The sequence below is a fragment of the Haemaphysalis longicornis genome, unplaced genomic scaffold (genome assembly GCF_048455015.1).
Source record: "Haemaphysalis longicornis isolate Haplotype H1 unplaced genomic scaffold, Haemaphysalis longicornis Haplotype H1 scaffold_13, whole genome shotgun sequence".
In the NCBI taxonomy this organism is placed as follows: Eukaryota; Metazoa; Arthropoda; class Arachnida; order Ixodida; family Ixodidae; genus Haemaphysalis; species Haemaphysalis longicornis.
In genome coordinates, this window is record NW_027526233.1 from 93,872,578 (window position 1) to 93,890,949 (window position 18,372).

Below are 18,372 nucleotides of genomic sequence, written 5' to 3' on the forward strand. Positions count from 1 at the left end.
TTTCACTAGCGTCCGCCCATTTTATTTCTGTAATCAGTAACGGCTACATTTCACTGCCACCTACTTTCCTAAAACTTCAATTTTACCTCCTTTCGGCGCTGTACGTACCTCCTGGTGTCCTTCCCTATTTTTGTTGCGTATCTGTTTTACCCGTTTGGAGGATTTCTATCATATGGCTAGGGGATCTTGTATTTCTTCTTTCATGCATCCCGTCACGCCGTCGTGCTCGTGTACGCTCGAGGTCGAAGAACTTCAATTTTAACTCCAAAGCGGTTGTTTTTCGAGGATTTCATAGGACAAAATATTGTAATGCGTTCGCAACGATGTGGAGAAGGGATAGCCTAGGGTGGAGGACAGCGAGCGCCAAGCAGAGATGCTGCACGTTTAAATGATGCTTGAAATAAATTCCAATAAAGCAAGACTTAAAAAAAAAATAAATGTAGTTACGATGTTTATGCTTGTCAACATTATTCACCAAGAATAAATTATCAGCGCATTTGAGGAAAGGGGCAAAGTCGAACTACGATTCTTGGTTTAGTTAAAAACACCTGGCTGCCAAATTCTTGCGATAATAAATAAAAAAGGTGGGTTAATAACAAAAAGCACTTGCGGCACCTGTTTGAGGCGGTGTTTTATGTCCAAAAGTAACACAAAGGCTCCAACAAATTACGCGAGCAGTTGAATAGGATGAAAACGGATTAGGCTGAACGGTAATAAATCTGGTAGCTTTGTTATGTTCTATGAAGCTTAGACTTGCGTTTACAAGACACCAGCCACTTTTGCTGTTAACAGCAGCATTAGCGACAATAATCAGTTAGGGTGGGCGTTTTCGACTTTTTTTGGTGATGCCTGCTTTCTGTGTTTATCGTAATTAAGGGATTAGACTTTCATTCCTACAATGAGTCCACGTGTAGCAAAAAAGTGTGTTATACGTTGATGTTCGCTTTCCAAGCTGGTCTTCCTCCGTCACCTATCTGCATTTTGCTTCTCTCTTGTTGCGTCATTTGCTAAACCGCACCGTAAAATATGCAGGAATGCTTTTTCTACGTCACCATGTTTCCAGCCAATCCCACTTATGCTCTTATGGAATTCAGTCAGATAAAACATCCGCGGCTTTTTCATATGTAAGGATCGGTACAGATACTCAGTGTTCATAAAAATTTAAAACAATATCACTTTCTGCGTTACTTCGAACACCTTTTTATCATTTCAGTCGCATTAATGTCATCGCGACATTCATGATCCCCAAAAATAGCCATGCCGTTACTACTCACATCGAAACTGCTATACAGTCTACCAGCAACAATGATGATGATAGTGGTTGGGTTTTTAGGGCGCAAGGACGAATAAGGGAAAGAGCGCCAAGGAAAGACAGGCCCTCCAGCAATCCCTTTTGCTTTCGGATGTCACGTTCTGCCACTTAACAAGTCACTTTAATCTTAAATATTTTCCATTCATGTTCCAAAGTGACCAGTGCTCTCTGCTGCGTTGCTGACTGCAAATCAAAATATAGAATAATAGTAATAGGGTCATACCAACGTCTCTGAACCAGGAGCACTGGTGCAACTACAAGGGCACTTTACAGGGACGACAGGGACACCACAGGTGCAACTACAGGAGCCAATTCATGCTTTCTGCTTATATGGAAGGATAGTTTCTTCCAGGGGGCGCACGTAAATCTGCCTGCTTTCGAAGTGGCTTTTAATCAGAGTTCTTTGTTGCTGACATTTGCCTTTCATGTTTGCACAACTCGTTTCAAGTCTCTTTTTATTTGCTTCTCTTATTTGGCCCTGTGCGTTAGGCTACCACATTTTCCACCTAAGTATCTACAATCTGAGCCCGGTTCCACTGGTTCAGAGAGGCACTAGCTAACGCAAATCTGTCAAGCATGAAGCCACTGCATGACCTTCATGGTTCAGGTGTTCCATGAGAATATACAAAGCAAAATTTATAGCATTGTTCAACATCAAAATGTTTCCATTTGTCACAGGTACTATCAGTACTTGAAGTTGTACGTTTGCCTCTGAACATAGGAAACTTTGCACACAGCAATCTGTACATATTCCGAAAACAGCCTGTCTACCCTGTACATTCTCGCGATCAGCTTGAATATACAAATGGGCAAATAGTACTGTTTCCAGTGTTTCTTCATTAAGCTTCATAATATTAAAGTTCATGTGCATGCCTACCCTGGCCTTACCACACGTTCCGAAATGGGCTAGTTCACGTAGTTTGCGAAATTTACCGAACTCTCCCTCTCCTACGCAATTTTGTCAGTTGCTTCAGAAACCAGCCACTCTATCTACTCTGGATGTCCGGGCATCAAAGGGTTACGACTGTTGTATTTTTTTCTCGCTTCCATGCATCGCTGCCCAGCCTATTTGAATCAGGCCTGGGGTGTTCGTCATTGCATTCCCCCCTAACCACCCTATCTCTTGGCGTTCTTCCAGCTGAGAAGGCCATCCTGCAGTCCAAGTGTTCTCTATTTGCTGGAGGAATAGGCCATCTCTACTACTCGCCTCCAACTTGCCTAAAATTATTTGCGGAGTCTCTTTTTTACAGTAACTACTTCACTTTGCGCGAACACTTCTAAACCTGCTCCCCTAGACACTGTTTGGACTCTTCTACGTGGTCTACCTGACCGCTAAACCCCAACAAAACGAAATTCAACAAAAGCGCAAACTTTGGCACGCTGGCATGTGGGGACCATTCGTAACTCCACTTTTAGTGATCTTTTTGCACAAAGCACTTGGTCCAAATTCTGAAAGCTGGCGGCGTTTTTCATAAGAAGCCCTGCATCTACTATCGTTTTAGAATTTGGGGAATACTAATTGGGTGATATCATGATGGTGTTCATTCCCAGTGATATCAAAATAGTGGCGCAGCTGTCATGCCCACTGTGAAGGCTTACTATATTAACAATATTTATGAGGGCATCGCAGCCTTTATGTTCCCTTTCAACACCTTATCTTTCTTTCATTCTCTGCTTTTGTGTACCCATGCTGGCTGTTCGCAGCAAATCCTACAATTTACCAACGCCACCCTCGAAAACTGATAAAATATTGCACGGTTTCGGTATGGCTTCCGTGAAAGAAATTACAATGTTATAAAGAGACCCAAATTTATGCTAAAACAGTTCTTTTTCAACTTAGCATTAGAGAATATGTTGCATATATTGATTGTTGCTGGGACACTGCGAAAATTGTGATGGTTTATAGCATGAAGCACCAGATAGGTAAACGTGAAATTTTGAATCCTAACTTGTTCAGGCAGAGGGCGCGAACATTTGCTTCAAAAACGTAGCCCAAACAAGGTCACTTTTACACGTATACAGCTTTTAATCGGTGTAGCGTTAGCACGTGTATTACCAATCGCACCCTTTTTTTCCACATTATTGCACGCAAAGTTACATTCCGGCAAGGCACACTGCGATTTTATTTCGTAAAGTAGAGCTGGATATTTTTTAAAAATAAAATCACGCACCATAGGCAACATTTGTATCAGGACAAGATATATTTAGTGGTAAAAAGTAGTTACTTTTCAGCGGAGTTTTCAAAAGTTTAGAATTGACGTGCATTATCAATAACGCGTTTTTATGGGAGAACACTATCTTGAAACTTTACCCTCTAGGTATATCTCTGCAAGAGATCTTTGTTTCCGGGTCACTAATTTTTAGATAGCTCTGCAGTACCAAATAGTACGTGTTGCCATATTGTTTAAGTACATTGGCATCTACTCATGTAATATATGGGGAGACAAAGGAACCCATCGCTGCTGAGTTCTGCAGAGACCCAGGACGCAGGATCGAATAACGGCTCCGCCGGCCGATTGTTTGATGGTGTTGAAAGTAAGAAAAGAGAGTGAGGTGCTCAAAATTATTCCGGAGGCTTCAACAATGCTGCCCATGTGTACCTCTGGTGCCTTCAACACCACTGTCACTCAGTCAGTCAGTCAGTCAGTCAGTCAGTCAGTCAATCACTCAATCAATCAATCAATCAATCAATCAATCAATCAATCAATCAATCAATCAATCAATCAATCAATCAATCAATCAATCAATCAATCAATCAATCAATCAATCAATCAATCAATCAATCAATCAATCAATCAATGAGTCAATCAGTCAATCAATCAATCAATCAAAAAATGAATCAGTCAATGAATGAATGGATGAATGAATGAATCAATCAATGAATTATTCAATCAATCAATCAGTCAATCAATCAGTCAGTCAGTCAGTCAATCAATCAATCAATCAAATAATCAATCAGTTAACTAATAAATCAATCAATCAATTAGTAATAACTCAATCAATCAGAGGCAAAAGTTGTAGGTTCTCTTTTAGAAACTAACTTTAAAAAACAATGCAAAAATACTCTGCTGAAACGACAATTTTACTGCGCAGTTGTGCCGCATAAATTTGAAGCAGCCACTATTATCACATTTTGGAGCATCACAAAGACAAGGGAAAATGGGCAGCATGTGTTCACATGCCGGAGTAAAATTAGAGTTCTAAGTAAATTTAAATAACTGAGTTTAAATTTCAATTGAATCTTTATAACTCGTTTTGTTTCTGGATATTTTTTTGGCACAGTAAATATATTATCTCTGAATTAATGGTTTTCCGACTATTTATTAACACAGGTAGCGTCTACTGCGCTCGAATGCGGCAGGGCGGGTTTGCCACTATCTGCATTTACTTGATGAGATAGATTCATGTCACAGGACCGTAAAACCAGCATGCCGGAAAAGAAAACGTTAAATTACAACTGCTTGCCAACACTTTTAGGTGGTTATTTCACTGCCATAGAGGTACAAAAACAACTAATATTTTCGCTCCTTGTCAGCTGCAAGAAAATAAACTGGCACGTTGCAACAACGTTCATTTTTTCCTAGGAGGTGAAGAAGTCAGTGCTATGATGAGGCGCCTGCAGACGGCTGATGGTAAGTAAACATAAAAATTAGCTTTATATGCGACTTCTTATTGTTCTTTACGTAACCTCCGGCTCCTAATTCGGGTGTGAAGAAATTGTGAAGAAAATAAAGTAAGTGTTTTCACAACCGAAAATGCATAGGCCGTGGAAGCAATATTTGGCAGTAAGGTAGCTGGGAAATTCTTGAAAATATTAAATTTTTTCTTAGCATTTTTTTTGTGAGCTCCTTACGTGGAACAAGCGTATGCGCAGATCTGGCGACGCCGGGTGCTCTTTTCTGCTAACGTTCGATGGTGGATTAAAAGCTTAAAAAGTTCGACTGTTAAAATATCAAGAAACGATATCGAGTGGAAGAGAGCGTGCGTCCCGTACGTAGCGTCCGGCGTCGACCAGATCGAACTTCAAGAACGCGCTGACGGGCATTGGTTGCGTCATTTCTCGCGTTCCCTTCGCCTCGCCAGTTTAATTGCGTTCGATCATGAAGAGGGCAGCACAAAGGCCGAGTACCCGCTACAGACGCTGACTTCGCGAAGTCTGTTAACGTGGGTTCTAGCTTGTACTAGCGCAGTCCACTTCTGGAGAGATGTGAAAGCCTGGCGACAAAACGATCCCAGCCAACCCGTCATAAAGAACTTTCAGTTGTATGTTTGGAAAGCCATGCGAAATGCAACAGCCGTCGAAGGGAGAGGGCACGCCAGCTCTGGTGCTCCTGCGTCCTCGTAACACTAGTGCAAGCTGCTCAAATTTCTTTTGAATCCACTGCTGATAAGTGTTCACCTCTCGACGCAGCTCCATTTTGTGGAAACTTGTGCTGGATTACGAATAACCGTAAACTCTAAAAGTGCACTGTGTATATTTATTGCAATAATTTGTTGTTTCACAGTATAGTTGTAAATAACTTGGAATGTCCGCCTGGTGTCCACACACAGGCGCCTGAATAAGAATATGGTTACAGAAAACAACATGCACCAGTAGCATACACTGGCTAGTTTCATGTGCTTGTCATAATTACTTAATTGTTATCTCCACTGAAATGTTCTCCCATTTTTCAACAGATAAACTTCTGAAGGGAGGTTACAAGAAAATGCCTTTAATAGTTTTTAGATGCGACTGCATCTGATTCACTCGCCTTGTCTCTCCATAAGGCGTTGTCCGCACCTCCCCCTACAATATAAAAAAAGTAATAGTTGGGGGCGCCCGGTTTCGATCCCACGACCCTGTGGGCAGAACGCGAGGTACATGGTGCTCTTCCCACTGCGCCACAAACCCGACACAGAATCAAATGCAACGAACGCGCCTTATATCCTTGACTCACTCAAACTACGTCAAGAAGCTACTGATACAACGCATGATGGGGCAATGATTAACACTTGCAATAGAAGAAAAGAAGCTCCCACTTACAGCAACAATGATGGAGTAAAGGTCGTTGCGACAGTGAAGCCCCAAGCATACCACTTATAGAGATTGACCAAGATTGGGCAATAAAACATAATACTAATCATAAAACATAATAATCATACGCGTTCCCGACACGTTTCACGCGATTTCAGAATCAATCCTACGGAAACACCAAGTGAACCCCCCGATGCGTCGCATTTACACAGGGTTCCCCTCGCGGGGAGGTGGGCGCTTTTGTCGGACCTGCCACATACAGAACGATTTTGTTGGACTGCACGTTGGCCGCAAATAATATTCAGATTCCACCATCGCATAATGTCATACCGTGCTGGTAAAAAACAGCCTGCCACCAGCTCGAAGCTCGAAGCAACGGCGACACAGCTCGAAGCAACGGCGAATCTTGCCCATGTGGTCGCGCTATTTCCCAACATGCACGTCAACCAACTGTCCAAAAAGCAACCCTTCTCCAACCCCTTCTTCATCTGCAGGGATTAATCATCGGTCATTCGACGATATAACAGATTTATTCACAAAGTATGAATTTTTATATAGAAGCATTAGTATTACGATTGAAATCTTTTTGTTTTCTGGAATGAAATTTTTGCTACGCTTTTCAGTTGTTGTTACTCCGCTTATTGGGATTCTCTCTATCGCGCTTTATATATTCCTTCCACCCGTGGTTAGTCCCTCTGAACTGCTAGCAATTCATTTCTGTGACAAGGAATACCAACGATGTTTTAACAAAACTTGTAGGAAATATGACGAGAGGTACACATACTTGAATTATATCAAATGTTTTTTAGGCTATGCATCACATGCATGATGCTAGTACCCGAATATGGTAGTTTTTGACAATATAGCAGTCACCTGTAATTGAACTCACAAATTTTGAAAGATAATTTTGGCCGTTTCTAAAATACTCTAGTAAAGTACTGCAACTTCCTCCAAGCAGGTCCTGCAGTAAAAGACCAAACATTCTTGATAAAGGTCTTCATATGCTCCCTGCAGAGTCTTTCTAAAGCAACTTTACTGCACCTCCGCACAGCCGAAATCAACCCCGTCTGCTTGCTGCCCAAGGACAAGGGTCCGTGTCTTGCGTATTTCCCCCGTTACTACTACAACACAACCACCAAGACATGCGAGGAGTTTGTTTATGGAGGCTGCCAAGGCAATGCGAACAACTTCCCTACGCGTGTGCAATGCCAGTACACGTGCAAAAGTGAGTAAAGCGCTTAAAAAGACAAACTGGGTAACTGGAACTCGAAGGAGTATTTTGCTTAAATTATTAGAGAATTAGTTTTTGAGTTCTCATTAATATGACCCAGGACCATAAATCAAACTGTGTTGGGATGAAGTATTCGCGCATGTTTTACAATACAACGTTCACACACACTAGTGAAGTGCTATTTACACTTCGAAAGAAAAAATCACACATTGACGACTGTGCATGAGAGTTAAAAACGATGTTTTTGATGCCAACAAGTTCAGCGAGTTCATCCACAGTTGTTTTTTGGTGCTCGCTGTTGTGCTTTGTCACGTGCCTTGAGGTATTCGGCTTTATTTCTGACTGTTAGTGATAGAAGGAGGCAAATGTAAAGATTGAAGCGGCAAATGCAGCAGATAATGTCCACCAAAGGAAAGGACAAAGCACAGATTAACCAAATTTAAGCAATGAACCAGTTTAGATTAGGCGGCTTTAAAACACACAGGAAATGATAATGGCCTAATGGAAACTTTGAAAGTGTTTGTATCAACCAAAAGTTTCACTTATACGAGTTTCAATTATTCAGATTACACTGTACTTGAGATGTCCGTACTCGTACAAAATATTTTTGTGGAAATATACTTACAATCTAAACGAGCAGGGTAAAGTTCGGGTATATGGAGTGTCATCCCAAATATTGGAATTGTTTTAGTCTCACGATGCTGACATGTGATGAGAAATTTACTTTTAAAACTTGGAAAGTTATGAGGCCCTGAAGATTATTTCAGGTATAGCGTCACACAAAGCTTCTAACTTCTTTGTTTCTGCTAATATAATACACGTATTTTGGGCGGCCAACTCGGTAAAATGTATTTTTTCGGTGTTACTCCTAATAAAGTGAAATTTAACTTTTACTTACATTTGCACAAGGAAAAAAACAGACCTTTAACATTCTGTATTACGCTGAAGAAGAATCATAACAGGTTCCAGCCGAAGATCAACAAGCACAGAAAAAAGGGTAGTCTAGTAATCAGAAAAACGATTCCATGGTTATTAGTACCAAGGGTTGTTCTCGGTTTGTACACACTGTATTTTGAAGTCATTGTTAAGTGCTTAACCACAGGGCTCCTTGCAACCAAGTACAGATTCAACAAAGAAACAAAGAGCTTGTGCTTATTGTGCTTGGTGATTTGTTTTGTGGGGCTATTTTAATTGGTACTATTTTTATTCTCGCTCGCTTTCGTACTATATAAAATCCTCATGCCCAAACATGAGCTTTCACGAAGTTTTCTTGCGTTGGCGGCAATATATTACGAATGAAAAAACCAGCTTGTTCTTCGAAGTACGTGCAAGTAATAAAAATATTATTTACGTAACAACTTTCCAATTTGGAAGTAATAGCAACGTGATAATGTAAAAAGAAACTGCGTATTATGAATCAATAAAACAAGTGTTCTAATAACTAAAACCAAGTAAGAAACATATCAGAAGGATAGCTATATTAATAAGTTGGTTTATGCTCATAATAAGGTATTTCTGAGAAAATACACCGCAGTAAAATAAACACCCTGGTCTAAATGAAAAGTGGTGCCACAATAAAGAGAGGCCTAACAAAAATGACGTTTATTTTTCGATGCATAGCCAGTAAGACAGAAAAGTATTGGAAGCATGGAATCAAAATTAGAAAAAAGTTCAGAGGCCCCTCTTCTGTAACCACTTTGACAGTGACATACAGAAAAGGGACTATTCAGGTGGCTGCTAAAACCGAAAGCATTCAGTTGTCGAAGACAAAGTTCTTCATGCCACAGCGAAGTTCTACTTATGAGAAAAGTATTGTTAAACTAGAAAATAAAACTGCTCTTTTGGAATACCCCGATGGTATTTCTGCAGAAAAAGTCAAGTTATTCCAGCGGAAATAAAGAGTATGGAAAAATAGTGGTGACACAGCACCTTTAAAATGTGTCCTTATCCTATTTTTCAAGTCAAGTTTTTTGAGGAACCACACCGCTCCTGCAACTTGGTTACGTTTGAACAAGATCATGACAACTACTTAGTTCAAGGTGGGGGTGCTCTACCGCACATCAACCGCGAGTACCTTGCTGTCTAGGGTAATTTATTCGGGCAACGCAGCTAAGAATGCTTCTAGAGTACACGCTTTCAGAGTTTTGCAAATGCTCCCACTGAGGTAATTTTTGCCAAGGTGTTTTAAATCGTAATAACAGCCGAAGCAAATAATTCACTAATATTGACCCAGTGTAATTTGTGTACTACTGAGAAACCAAAACTCGAACAAAACAAAGAACGCTAAAAATTGGCGCTTTAAATTGGTGCAAAAACATAATGACAGGGCCTTATTTTATTATGACATGAAAAAAATTAGTCTCATTCTTAAAATCTGCAGTGTTATTGATGGAGACTTGATATTGAAATGTTGCATGGGTATTATAATTAAGTGTAGCCAGCTTATCTAAAGAACAAAAGGGTGTTGTAAAAAAATGGTAAATTTCGAATGACATTTAAACTGGGAAACAGCGCTTTAAACGAGGACAGCGATGAAGCCCAAACCCAAACTTTAGTTCGAATGACATGACGAAATGAAGCTTGCACGGATGGGATTGCTTTGTGTGTACTTCAGACAACTCTACATTCATATTTTCTTTTATATCATTACTTTTCGCGGCTCAGAAAAAAACATTAATCTATGAAATGCGCATAGTTTGGGATACATTGTTCGCAGAGGTATACTATTTTTTTCGGCAACTGACACTTGGTTCTACGCCGCGGTTACGAGTCTTGTGTCTGTCAGCCACTTCCAAGAGATCAAATTATCCCAGTTATCAAGTTAATCATTGAGAGTTTCTCATCTAACATCTAAGGTTTGGAAAAGTTAAGGAAAACAAGTCGATCTGAGCAAATGCTTAAAACTATGTTTTACAGAAGACGTGGAAGTGAGCGCCATCAGTCGCACCCGTACCTACAACGCACTGCAATCAAGTAAGCAATCTTACGGAATCTAACATATTCGTTTTACAGAAAATGACTAAATGTATTCTGTATGCTTTCGAAATTCAGGTGTTTTTATGTGTGTTAGGTATATTGCTTTCTAGCAACGTAATATGCTTTTTACGGCTATATAAATCCTCATGCAGGGGGCTTGTCTGCGAGCGATGTCTCGTAGACGAATATTACAACGTGTATATAGATACGACTTCAGTCTTCCACATGGGTCATGTCACTTCTGTCCTGCTGCTACAAATGAACATTAGTATATGCAAGATTGAAGAAAATATGTGCTGCTGCACCCTTGTTTAATCTTGCAGTACCACCCATCAAGAAATAAGCAGGACCGCAATATCGAGGGTGGTTTATTCGATTCTCGCAACGTGCGTTCCAGCTGTCTCAATGTAGTGATACATATTAAAATGTCAAAAACTATGCGGACACCACGAATTATAGCAAATTGGTGACAAGCCCGTTAAAAGTAAAAGTATAGCAAGACTACTAAAGCCAACTTCAATTCATGCTATATTTGCGCGTCGTCGGCGACACTATGATTCAGTGGTATTGCTATCACCCGAAATTGAAATATTCCAAAGATATGTTAGGCTTTGGCAACCCTCCAGAAATATTTTTGTTCCAGTGCCTATTCAATAATATGGAGAAAAAATGTAAACTTTACTATAACTTGCAACGAGAGGATTGAAAATAACTGTTTTAATACCCCACTCTGGGCGCGTGTTTTGCCTTCTTTCTTTCTCACGTAATTAATAAAAAATAATAATGTAACGTCACTAACGGTAAAAAATAGTCTAACCATTCCCCTATGCCTTCTTTGTCGTTGTAGACTGCCGGCATTCCTTTCACTCTCTCTCTCTCTCTCTCTCTCTCTATATATATATATATATATATATATATATATATATATATATATATATATATATATATATATATATATATATATATATATATATATATATATATATATATATATATATATATATATATATATATATATATCGCGTTTTATAGCGATTTCTTCACTCTATTAGCTTTCCATATTCGCATTTTCCGAGGCATTTGTCACCCGCTTCACTAAAATTAGCAGCAGAGTTGTATCTAGGGAAAAGCTATAACTTATAATAATGTTGTCCTTCTTCAATTTGTGCTTTACGGAAAGAAATGACGCAAACAAAACGTCTTTTTATAAAAGAAATGCGCGCCGACTGCTTGATAGTTGGGTACTGGTTTTATAATGTAAACTGATGTGGGCTCACAATTTTTGATTTACACGAATTGTTTTAGACACGAGCTTCAGGTGCCGTCTGCCGAAGTTCACCGGACCATGCCGGGCCCACATCCCTCGCTTTTACTTTGACGCGGACGAGGGCACGTGCAAGTCTTTCATCTACGGTGGATGCAATGGTAACGGCAACAACTTCGAGACTGAGGAGGAATGCAAAGCCAGTTGCGCTCGTAAGTGATCTCCTGTCAGTATCCATCAGCTTAAATGCATATTCAAACCGGCTCTAGAATTTGGAACAAATAGCTTTTTTACTATATTTTGGACACAACGTTTTTTTACGCTCTCGATGCCTAAAGTAAGGGGCGTGCTTATGTTCAAAAAACCTTAGTTATCCCCGCCTCCTCCCTGCGACTGTTTTCGCGGCCTTATCTCCAGAAAACGGCGAACGGAATAATGTGCTATCTAGCAGGCATTAAAAAAACTAGGTACAGACAGTAAACCCACCTCTTGCGTCTGATCCTCCGTCTCCCTCACTACCATTTCCGTCCGTTGTGCCACTTGGGCCACCGCTTTCACTATCATCCAGACGGTCGTCTTATGTTCGCTTGAAGTAATTTATAATTGAAAATTTCAAAGCTGTCTTGGCCACAACCTTAAACTGGGCTCAGTTCCGCGCATTTGAAATCTAGAAATCTACTTTGAAATTTGGTGCTCAGAAATGGGGGTGCTTAGAATCGCATGCAAACTTGTTTCCCAATATTTTTTTCTGAAAGTAGACGAGGGTGCTTAGAATCGCAGGGTGCCTGGAATAAAAAATATATGCAATTCCTAATACAAAGTGCAAGCCTAGGAAAGCTTGGAATGCCCGGTAAGATATGTTCCGCTTTTTGTAAACTAAAATATTGGGGTTAGGATAGCAGTTTAAAATACTGAAGGTGCTGTGTATAGATTCTAGTCAATGGGATGCAAATTTTTTTGCGCATGCAGATGTCAATATTAGCAAAAACGTTTTTGAAATTATGCGTATTTTTAAACTACCGTCTCATCTGTATTAAAAAACAGTGATTGTTGTAAATACTTGAACTCAAAAACATCTTGGTCATTGAAATCTTGCAAAAAGATTTGAGCGCGTCGTCGACACAACCGACCACGTCGTTTCAGTGAAAAATGTGCTGAGATTCCTAGTTTAACTAACGCGGAATGATTTCGTTGACAGTCCCCAATTATTAGCGACAATTCTAGCGTATGTACTAGCCCTGATGTTGTACCAATGCAATGTATGAGATATTTATGCCAGACGTACTTTGATTGTGCTCAAAACTGGTCACTCCAGCCCAATTTGCTTAGATGTCGGATCACCTGCTTGGATTAAGCATATTGTGACTCCGTCGACATAAAGCTATACAAGCAGGCGTCAACGTGCGTTATCCAAACCCTTAAAAAGCTGGGATTTAGTTGAGGATAGAGCACCCAGACGGTTATATCGACATCGCTCTTCGCCACGGCGGGTGGTTATTCAAAATGGAACATACAGATTTTTAAAGCGACCAGAGGACGCCATGTCTACCAGTGCCTTAGTTTGTCACTACCAACAAACCCAGTGATGATGTATAACAGAATAAATGCGATTGCGGGTTGTGGCTTGTACGCTTACTATCTGTCATTTCCTTCCGTTACTGTCAAAGCTTTTTGTGGGGTAGGAAATAACGTTATACCTCCAAGAGCGAGCTTAAACATCACATTTAATTTTCTTCTGACCAGGAGTTGTGATTGAGTGTTAAGACATCCCTATGTAAAGTAATTGTGAGCTGCATCATATTCTCTCGGTCAGAGGGCTCTAATGAGAACGTAAAGATTGACGTATCCAATTGAATGGCAAATAAAACATCCCTTCTCGCGTTAGCGATATTTTTAACCTTTAGTTGTAGCACTACCGCTCTCGGGGTCGGCCTTCAAAGCTGAGAACTGGAACGCCATAGCAGATTTTTTTCAAAATATGCGAACAATCACAAGGTGAATACAGAGCTTGTCTAGTTTCCTTGGACCTCATCAAGGCTCATCCAAATATTCTTTTCAAGGTTATTTTTTTAACCGCTTATCGGTATAGCAAAGAGGTCAGTGGTCTTATCTTCATTGCTTGATGATATTTACAGATGTAATTCGTTGCCGACGAGATTTAGAAGAAATCTTTTGGGTGGAGTAAGTTTCTGAGTAGGAAAATTTCACATCCATCTAAGCTGCAGGCGCATGAGATTTTCTTGGACTGCGATGTTTCTGAATAAGCTATAGAGCTTTTCTTTGTAGCGGTACGGCTGCAGTTGTGGTGAATGGCAAATTTTCCTCCGCGTTCTTTGTTATGTTCAGCGTTTTGGGAGGCGCCAGCACAGCAGACGGGGAGGAATGAAAGAGAGAGGCGAAGCAGCGCCTCCATCTCAAGTGTGAATGAAGTCCCCTGGACTTGAAATCCGATGCTTTTGCGTTTGTCTGACATGGCGAGAGCTAGATTACAAAAGACGGCACTTAGTTTAGGCTCAAAGTACGACACCCTTTTTTTGGATTCGCTAGGACTGATAAGTGGGTGATTCATGCTTCAGGAAACGTTAAATGTATAGCAAAGGTTTCCTGGTGTAAACTCTACAGGGAAAGGTGTGGTCACTCCCCAAATGCAGCAGAAGGCAACGGAAGGAACCAATGAGAAGGTGCAAGACTTTTGCTGCCATGATTACGTTATACTGCGGGGAGTGCTACCATACACTCATTCCGCAGAAGAAATATTTTGCTCTGAATATTTTCCGAAATGATCTCAACTACTCTATTTTAAGAGAAGCGGTTGTAAATCATTGCGACAAGATGCATACCAAGTTATGTCTTTTCCTCGGGTCAGAAACAGTTTGGCTAGCGGAAGACAGTTCAGTATATTGTTTACCTTACTTAACCAGCGTGATTCCACAAAGAGAGAGAGAGAGAGAGAGATAAAACTTTATTTGTCATCTTTGCTGAGCGTAACCACCCGAGAGGGAGGTTCCGGGTGGGCGCTTCGTCAGACGGCGGCCAGGAGCCCATGGACCCTGGCGGCGTCTTCCGCCAGCTGGATGACCGCAGCTTGTACTTCGGGAATGCAGCTGAGCAGCGCGGCCTCCCACTGCTCGGAATTACTGATGTGGAATCCGGGGTTGGCGGACTGGGGTTTGAGATGGCAGGCCCAAACCATGTGGGTCAGTGAAGCAGCTGGCAGTCCACACCATTTGCATGTGCCCTGGTACCTTTCTGGGTACTGTCGATGGCATAGGGCGGGGTGGGGGAAAGTGAATGTCTGCAGCCTACGCCACGCTACTGATTGTCCTCTTGTGAGGGATCTGTGAGCTGCCGGAAGTTTCAGGCGACTCAGCCTATAGTGCTGGGTAATTTCCTGATATGTCCAGAGCCGATCCCTCCCCCACGTGTCAGACGGCAACTCTTCGGACTCGGAGTCAGCCTGGTTGCAGAATCCTCGGGCTGCCTCGTGTGCCATCTCGTTCCCCGGGAGGGACGAGTGCGCTGGTGTCCAAACCAGACGGACTTGTCTTGATGTGTTCTCAGAGCGGGTCCGTAGTATATGCGCCGCTTCCGTAGAAACTATCCCTCTTGCGTAATTGCGCATGGCGGTTTTGGAATCGGATATGATTACGCTGGCCCGTGTACCCGTGATGGCGAGGGCGATGGCCACTTCTTCTCCCGTATCTGTGCGGGACGTGTTGACTGAGCACGAGGATACTGCATTACCTTGGTGGTCAACCACCACTGCCGTTACCGCGCTTCGGCCAGGGTAGCTTGCCGTGTCGACGTAGCAGACCTCTGGGTTAGAGTGGTACTGCTTGTGCAGTGCCATGGCCCTTGCTTGTCGGCGCTCCTGGTGGTGTGATGGATGCATGTTGCGGGGGATCGGTGCCACACTGATGTGCTCCCGGATTTCCCGATGTAAGGTGGTCTTGTGTCCATGTTGATGGGCGTAAGGAATGCGCAAGGATTCTAGGATGGTTCTTCCGGTGGTGGTAGCTGCTAAACGATTGTATTGGGCCGTACGTTGGGCTTCAATGAGCTCGTCCAAGGTGTTATGGATGCCCATCTCTAGTAGCCGGTCTGTGGCGGCGCTGATAGGGACGCCGACTGCTGCCTTGGTGGCTTTTCGAATAATTCGATTAATTTTTTCTATTTCTGCTTTCCTGAGCTTGAGATATGGGGCGACGTACGTAATTCTACTGATTATAAAGGTCTGTACAAGGCGGAGGAGGTTGGGCTCCTTCAGGCCATGCTGTTTGTTTGCGATCCTTGTTATTAATCTGCTAATCTGGGCAGCTGCATTGTGCAATGCTTGAATGGTTGCTGTGTTGGTGCCTTTCTCGTGAATCCGCAGACCCAGAATGCGAATGCAGTCAGTTTTGGGGATGACGTTCCCTTGGAGGAATACTTGAATGTCTGGAGCAGATGATGGGCGCCTGCCTGGCCTTGTGGGGTTGTACAGAAGGATCTCTGATTTCTTTGGGGAACAGGCCAAACCTCTATCGTGTACGTATGTATGTACAACATCAGCGGCTGCTTGCAAGCGTTCCTGTATCTCCGCATCACTACCACCTACTGTCCACACCGTAATGTCATCGGCGTACAAGCTATGGCGAATGTTGGGGATCTGGTCGAGCAAAGGAGGCAGCCCAAGCATGGCCACATTGAAAAGGAAGGGGGAAAGCACGGAGCCTTGTGGTGTCCCCCTGCTGCCCAGGCTTATGGAGTCCGATTTGAGACCCTGGATGTTGAGTTGAGTGGTTCGATGCGAAAGGAAGTCCGCAATGTAGGTATATGTCTTGACACCAACGTTGAGGTTGTTGAGATTATTAAGTATGGCCGCATGGCTCACGCAATCAAAAGCCTTTGTAAGATCCAACCCCATGATTACCCGCGCGTCGAGGGGGGATGCTTCAGGGTTGTCAATTATCTCATGTTGCAGCTGCAGCATCACATCCTGAGTAGATAAGCCGGGCCTAAATCCTATCATGGTGTGAGGAAATAACTGTCGTTCTTCCATGTGCTGGTGCAGTCGACTGAGAACTACATGCTCCAGTAGCTTACCAAGGCATGATGTTAGTGAGATGGGCCTGAGATTTTCCAATTTCAGCTCCTTGCCCGTCTTCGGGATGAGGGTGACCAAGGCATGTTTCCATACAGAAGGGAGCTTACCTCTATCCCACACCCTATTCATGTAGTCGGTGAGCGCGGCTATGGATGAGTCATCGAGGTTTGCGATGACCTTATTAGTGATGCCATCGGGCCCGGGCGCGGATCGTGTGTTTAGTTTGGTGATGGCCGCATACACCTCAGCTCTACTTATGGGACTGTCCAGCGCTGAGTTTGGTTCCCCCGTGTAGGGTCGTGGCGGTTCTTCTGAACTTTGGGGTATGTACAGGTGCTGTAGTTTTTCCAGCAGCGTTTGCGAATCAGATTTTTCGGAATGCAGCAAGGTTAGCATATTGTTGCGTTGAACGATGCGCTTTCCTTCGGGATTTAGCAGGCTTCGGATCGTGTGCCACGTGCGTGGTGTGCTTATTTGTCTCTCCATGAGATCACACACGGCATTCCAGTGCTGATTGCTTAAATAGGCGGCATGCTTTTCTATATCCTTGTTTAGACGAGCCAACCTTCGCCGCAGGGGGCGGTTGTGTCTGTTTCTGTGAAGGCGTTTCTGTATGCTTTCCTTCGCCTCCCACATATGAACCAGCCGCGAGTCTACTTGTTCGAGATTTGCTTCTTCAGGAACGATTTTAGTGGCCAAGTCGATGTGCTCATGTACTATTTTCACCCACTCCTCGACATCTTCGATATTAGGGCAGTCTTGCGTTTGTCGGATTTTCCGGAAGAGGTCCCAGTCAATTACTGTGTGCTTGCGCCCCACTGATTTCGTCGGCCCGGCTACGAGGAGTGTTTCCACGATATAATGATCGCTGCCTAGGTCGATAAGCGTGTTTCTCCATTGTGCGCTGTTCACGTTCTTTACAATACTCAGATCCGGCGTGGTATTGCGCTGGACGCTGTTGCCCTGTCTGGTTGGGTGCGCCGGATCCGTTAAGACGCTGAGATTCAGCTGTTGCAGGGTATCAAATACCTGCTGACCCTTTTTTGTGGGTCGGGGGTATCCCCAAGCTGGGTGGGGCGCATTAAAATCCCCAACGATAACCAAAGAATGACCGTGGGACACCTGGTGAGCCATCTGGAGTAAGTACCCGACATTGCGGTATAGTCTTGGGGCGCTGTATACATTGAGGACGTACAACTTTTGCTTCTTCTTGGCGGTAGCGGGCAGGATTTCAAGAAAAACATATTCCGGCCCCTGACATTCAAGCGATATTTGCTTTGCTGGAATATTTCGATGCACGAGGGTAGTGACCCCTCTTGGCGAGGGTGCACCGGCATCTGTAGGAACGTAGTGGTAACCCGTGTATCCCGAGAGTTTAGCTGGGACCTCTGTCTCCTGTAACGCTATGATCTCTGGTGCATTCTGGTGGTTTTGCCGTATGTGGTTGATATGCTGTTGTAGGAGCCCTCGTTTGGACCTGTATCCTCTA

General features: G+C 42.8%; 1 protein-coding gene across 3 annotated transcripts in view; it reads left to right on the top strand.

The window, feature by feature from the left end:
- Nucleotides 1–4,828: 4,828 nt before the first annotated feature.
- LOC144164411 (carboxypeptidase inhibitor SmCI-like) overlaps nucleotides 4,829–18,372 on the top strand; it is a 30,424-nt gene continuing 16,880 nt past the window's right edge. Inside the window, exons 1-4 of one of the 3 annotated variants that reach the window (XM_077694935.1) lie at nucleotides 4,829–4,944; nucleotides 7,378–7,551; nucleotides 10,474–10,530; nucleotides 11,839–12,009. In XM_077694935.1, coding sequence (XP_077551061.1) covers nucleotides 4,917–4,944; nucleotides 7,378–7,551; nucleotides 10,474–10,530; nucleotides 11,839–12,009 — 430 coding nt within the window. In that variant the 5' untranslated portion in view covers nucleotides 4,829–4,916. The remainder of the gene's footprint in view (nucleotides 4,945–7,377; nucleotides 7,552–10,473; nucleotides 10,531–11,838; nucleotides 12,010–18,372) is intronic. The other 2 variants (XM_077694936.1, XM_077694937.1) reach the window with 2 other exon arrangements.